This window comes from Dipodomys ordii, unplaced genomic scaffold (genome assembly GCF_000151885.1).
Source record: "Dipodomys ordii isolate 6190 unplaced genomic scaffold, Dord_2.0 Scaffold10, whole genome shotgun sequence".
In the NCBI taxonomy this organism is placed as follows: Eukaryota; Metazoa; Chordata; class Mammalia; order Rodentia; family Heteromyidae; genus Dipodomys; species Dipodomys ordii.
In genome coordinates this window covers 26,025,815-26,032,125 of record NW_012267226.1, presented here as the reverse complement: position 1 = coordinate 26,032,125, position 6,311 = coordinate 26,025,815, and the positions used below count along the sequence as shown (strand labels likewise).

General features: G+C 41.3%; 1 protein-coding gene across 1 annotated transcript in view; it reads right to left on the bottom strand.

Moving 5' to 3' along the window:
- Sesn3 (sestrin 3) overlaps positions 1–4,909 on the bottom strand; it is a 20,556-nt gene extending 15,647 nt beyond the window's left edge. The window contains 3 exon segments of the mRNA XM_013009584.1: positions 492–674; positions 2,263–2,460; positions 4,848–4,909. Coding sequence (XP_012865038.1) covers positions 492–674; positions 2,263–2,370 — 291 coding nt within the window. The 5' untranslated portion in view covers positions 2,371–2,460; positions 4,848–4,909.
- Positions 4,910–6,311: the final 1,402 nt, after the last annotated feature.

Below are 6,311 nucleotides of genomic sequence, written 5' to 3'. Positions count from 1 at the left end.
ACACACACAGACACACACACACACAGACACACACACACACAGACACACACACACACAGACACACACACACACAGACACACACACACAGACACACACACAGACACACACACACACACAGACACACACACACAGACACACACACACAGAGACACACACACACACACAGACACACACACACACACGTGTGCGTGGCCCTGAGCAGAGGACCAGGCACCTGCCTGCTGGTGACTCTCCTGCCCTACCTGCTGCCTTGTCAAGGCTCCTTACCAAACTCTAGTCCCAGCAAAATGAACGACCCTTAAGGAAGTTATGTATTCATCTGTAGTCAAACCCATAACTTTTCAAATTTATCTTTTGTACATCCATTAATACAACATTTTTATTTTTCAAGATTCTAAAATGCAAGAGTTTAAATTAAGTCTTTAAAGAAAACATTTAACTAAAAATTGGCTTTGAAGCACTCTTGTTCATTTCAAAGAAACACTCAGTACCTGGATGTGCTCTTTTGTGATCAGCCAGGGGCGGTGTGCTAGCAGCTTGTTTATTTCATTAAGATTTTTCAGCCTTTGTGGCACATATTCCAAACCATTCAACCATTCAGCAATACCTCCAGTCTTTAAAAATTCATCCACATGCATGTTTATTAAGTAAGAACACTGATGTCTAGCTGCAGCCTAGGGTATAAAGAAAATAATTCATTGATAAAACAAATGCATTAGTTTCATTCTATTTGTAAATAATTTAGATGGAGTTATTAACATGTGTGTGTGTGCACGTGTATTTGTGCACGTGTGTGTGTGTGTGTGTGTGTGCTGGTCCTGGGGTTTAAACTCATTGCCTGAGCACTGTCCCTGAGCTTTTTTGCTCTAGACTAGCACTCTACCACCTTGAGCCATAGTTAATTGGAGATAAGAGTTTCACAGACTTTCCTGCTCTGGCTGGCTTTGAACTATGATCTTTAGATCTTAGCCTCCTGAGCAGCTGAGGTGATAGGCACGTAATGTCCAGTGTCCAGCATAAGATTTTTTATAAATAATAAATAATAATAAATCTTTTTTAAAAGAAAAACAATCCTCTTTCTTTGAAAATGTTCATTGTATTTCTGCAGTAGGTTTTGAATCATTCATACAGCTGCTGTATGCTTATAGAAACAAATAATTATGACATGAAGCCAATTATTTCTTCCAAAACTTGGTATAAATTAACCCAGAACCCAGTTTATAGTCATTTTATGGAAATACATACTCTATTCACTATGCAAACATATAATTCTCTTTATAGTACAACAGTATCTTATCAGGTTGTACTTCAATAATTCAGAATTCCTGCTAACTTAAGCACTTCTCTTAAATATCTGTCGGATCTCAGCACCCCATGCTACTAGTAGACACTGGCGCTCACGGATTCTTTCCTTCCCACACAGTCAGTTTTGGTGCTGACAGATAGGTAAATGCATGCAGAGCAGACTCCGACCTCTTTTCTTTCATGGCTGCTTCTCAGGAAAGGACCAATGCATCCTCCTTTCTCATCTCTCTATCTGGGCTCTCTCTTGTTTCTGAGCATTCTGTCTTTACCAGCTTTACTGCCATCAAAATATTAAGCTAAAATTATAGTTTTAGTCAAGTTCATCCTTTGAGAAATTCTGCTTGTTGTTCAAATCTTCAGTAAGAATATAGAAAAATAACCAAGGAACATTTCGTAAAAACGACTCTGCTAAATCCGGCTATTCTGGCCAGCTCTTTAGTCACTGTCCCCAGACCCTCCAAACACATCATGTTCTTCATTAGCCAGCCAGCGGCAGCACTATTTCTTTCTACCAGTTCACTCTGGCTGCCTATCATCCCAGTGTAGACTCTCCTCCCCAATTATATGACTTGCGGATAACAATAACTAGGTAGCTTGCCCATAACAAGAGCTACACTTAGAAGTGAAGAATTCTTCTCTTATTCAGAACCTCCACTAGTGATAACTAATTCTTTCTTCTTATTTGACCAAATCAGCAATCATCTTCACGTGTAAGATAAATGTCCACGGAAAATGTCACCAGTAATTTGAGCTTATCAAAGATGAAAAGATAAATCAAGAATAAAAACAGAGCTATGAATTACTATTTGGACCTGGTAGATTAAATGTAGACAATCAGTTTACCAAAACTTAAACGAAACAGTTATCAATGGTGTTGGTGTTCTTCTATTGTGTTTATACACTTCTCTACATGCTCACGGACACGTTGCATTTCAGAGGGGATGGCATCGAACCTACCATGATTGCAATGTAGTGCCTGTGTGGGAGGGGCAGGGTGCCATCCATCCGAAGCATGAGAAACTGGCTCCTCAAGAAGGACTCCAGGTACTGCGCATGCAGACTCATGACCTGTGTGACGTTGTCCAGACGGCCTGACGTGGAGTACTCCTCCACGAGCAAGTGTGTTTGCTCATCCACAGTGTTGGCGTGCACGACCTGAGAACCAAGAAATACAACACAGAGTAAGAACTGTCCCATAAACAGACCCTGATTTACATGAATTTTGTCACTACTGAATGAGGCAAATAAATATTCATTTGATATTAACAGATTCTGAAATTATGCAGTTGCTCTTACTAGAAACAATTTTTTGGCTTTGGTATCATGATTTATTAAACAACAAATGTTAAGTTATCAAACATTAAACACAGTTATAAAACTGAGGGAAAAGCATCTGCTTTCTAGGCATTTGAAGCACATTGTTTTACCAATTGCCTGGCATTGTTGTATCAATCTGTAGTGAGCAAAAGTGGCAGCATGTGATTATATACATTTACATTTGATCTCATGAGCTTGTGAAGATAATCAAATTAGAGTACTTTAGACAAATGTTTTCCTTTGCTTGTTTTTGCCTGTCAATATTCTGGTGTGTGTGTGTGTTCTGGTGTGTGTGTGTGTGTGTGTCTTGGGGCTTGCACTTTTAGCCTGGTCGCTGTCCCTCAGCTCTTCAGCTCAAGGCAAGTGCTCCACCACCTGAGCCACAGTACCACTTCTGGTTTTCTGGTGGTTTATTGACGATAAGAGTCTCACAGGCTGGGCGCCGGTGGCTCACGCCTGTAATCCTAGCTACTCAGGAGGCTGAGATCTGAGGATCGTGGTTCAAACCCAGCCCAGGCAGGAAAGTCCATGAGACACTTATCTCCAATAAACCACCAGAAAATTGGAAGTGGCGCTGTAGCTCAAGTGGTAGAGCACTAGCCTTGAGCTGAAGAGCCGAAGGACAGTGCGCAGACCCAGAGTTCAAGGCCCATAACTGACAAAAAAAAAAAGAGTCTCACAGACTTTCTAGCCCATGCTGGCTTTGAAACACCATCCTCAGGTCTCAGCCTGAGTAGCTAGGATTACAGGTGTGAGCCACTGATGCCTGGCTTCTGTTTTTGGTTTTTGTTTGCTGATATTGGGGATTGAACTTAAGGCCTGGCTCTGTTCTGGAGCCTCTTTGTGCTCAAGGGTAGGTACTCTACCACCTGAGCCAAAGCACCACTGCTGGATTTTTCTTAGTAAGGGTTTCACAGACTTTCCTGCCGGGCTGGCTTCGAACTATGATCCTCAGATCTCAGCCTCTTGAGTAACTAGGATTACAGGCATGAGCCACCAGCGCCTGGCCTTTTCAACATTCTTTAAAGAAGTTTTCTGGAGTCTTTTTAGGGATTAAGAACATGATAATTTAAAAATTAGTAAGGTCACTAGACTACTGTTCTTGTTTTGAGCCTGTTCTATTACTAAAAACAAAACAATCCAGTAGAGTGGACCTCCCTGCCTAGGGAGTGATAAAGCTTATTTATACACAGCTTTATACATAATGACAGTGTGGGCGTCACACTGGGCTGGTTTCGAGGTGAAAGAGCTCATATACTAACAGACAAATAATGTGTAATTCCAGTCCTGGCTCATTATTTATTTGCAGTTTAGAATTATTTCTCTAGACTTAACACAAAGATATGTCAGATTTTGGAGTTAAGACTGAATTCCAGTCCTGTGCCTGGTTAACAGCAGAGTCAGGCTTAGAGCTGTATCTCCTGCAGCCCAGGTGATGGTGAGAAAGCGTTCTCACTTCAGAGAAGGCTCTTTAAAGTTTTTCTGAAAAAAAAAAATTACACAAAGGTACTGTTGACTGAGAGAAATTTAATCTTAAAAGGTAAGTTGTAAGGCATAAATTGTAAAGAAACGTTAATTATAGCTGTTTAGGAAAAGGAGATGATTTCACTTTAGTTCATTATGTGTTATCCATTCTATCATCTTCAGAAATCAAGATGGTAGTTTAAAAAATATAATATAATCCAGAGAGTGTCTGTTAGTTTCATTTGCTTTGCCTTAGCGGAAGTTCTTTGTCTAAATGGAACCTTCGCAGTAGCAATAGATTTGTAGGTGCTACATGAACCGAGAAAGCATCTTGGGGTCTTCTGTATGAGTCCAGCCATCTACGAGCGGAGCCGTCCGTGAGCTGCAGCGGAGATGGGGCCAAAGCATGCCACTGTGCCACGTCAGGGCCTCCTCCGCAGCCGCTGTGGTCCGGAGGGTTGTCACTCAATGAGAAGGTGGCTAAACCGTGTGAAGATGCGAGGGAGATGACTCTGGCAGGAGCCAGCCCACTCATCCTGGTTCTGCGTTGGCGCCCCACGCCAGCATCCTGAGCACGCCAGAACACCCTCACTAAACATAAGAAGCACTCAAACCTCCAAGGAAGGAGGGAGAGAAACCACCTCCTTGGTTTTCCAACACACGAATAAGAAACCTAAGAGCAACACACAGTTTCACTTACATATGAAAATGTGTGTTGTTCTTTTAAATGGCACTGCACATGTTCAGACAGACACACTTACCTCCTTCTCTGGAATAAAGGCGCTTGGTCCTCTTGTCAAGGGTCGAGATTCTCTGATTCTTTTATCCTATTTTTAAAAGAAAAGTTTTGTATATCAATGATGATTTTGTAAGAAAAGTTACGTAAATTCTTATTCCTAAAGTACTAAAATACATAGGAAAAATAAGTAAATAAACTCTGTGAAACCACAATGAGTTTTGGGTCATTGTGCGGATAAAAGATAAAGGCTAACCTCAGGCTCAGTGCGTTTTTCTGTCACAGTCCACACTGGCACACGGCTCACACCTGCACTACGAACCACAGTGATAAAGTTGAATGTGAGCGCACATGAGTACAGCAGCAGTGTCCTGTTCATGTTCTGGAAGCTAAGGAAAAAGTCACTCAAAAAAAGGATCACATGCCAATTCCTAGAGCAAAGACCTCGCTTGTGGAACTTCTGTGCACAATGGAAGCATATTAATACAAGACTTCTTTACTTTAAAACACATGGAACTTGAAATACAGACTAGTTGAATTTAAGAAATGGAGAAAACGGTAATTCTTACTGTCTACTTGCTATCATATCAGCAGGGCATGTAAGTTTTTAAGATTAAAAAAAACTTGTTTGTTTGTTTTTTAATGTAAGTATTTTAGTACACCCATGTAAGTGTAACTTCACGTAAATCATGCAGTCTCTCTCCAGAATCGCTTCATTCCTCACAGGTGTGTTTAAGGGTAAAGAAGGCCTCTCCTGCTTTGAATTTTTTCTTAGCCAGCAAAGGAAATGGAGGAAATGGCCACTTCACCCACTAAAAAGCAATGTTCCAACGTTCTGAAAAGGAAGCGCTCCAAGAGCTGTCACATAAAAATACAGAGTGTGCGGCGTTTCACGGGGCCATGAAGACCGGGCGGCCTGGGATGCATGTCTGCTGGGAGGGGTACCATGTGTCAGGTGCCACACCCTGCCGAGCCAGCAACTCAGGACAACTTGCCACTTCAATGAACAAGCATTAAAGAATCTGACCGTGAGGAAAAAGTCATTGGTCGGAGGGAAAAATGTCAATAGGGAGAGAAGTAAAAATTTATAAGAAATGTATGGGAGAAAAATACAATCTTCTACATTAAAGGATTTACAGGGCTTTTGTAGATACAGATGGCTCATTACTAATACCATATTTATCAGCTGAATGTACCATTAAGTGTATAAAATGTTTATTCTGAGTAGCCTACAAAAATAATTTCTGGAGTTGGAGACTGAATACATTGCAGTACAAATGAAACTAAGGCTCTGCACTTAAATTAACTAGAAGGTAGCTTAAGTGTTTACCAGCTGACCAGAAAGTAGAAAGGTGCACAGCTCACAGAAGCACGTGATCCGCACAGTGATGGACGAAGAGACCGTTTTGCCATGATCATTTCCCATGCCATTCCCATCTGTTACCCGACGGTTCATTAACATAAATGATGCTAAGACCAACGGCTTTGT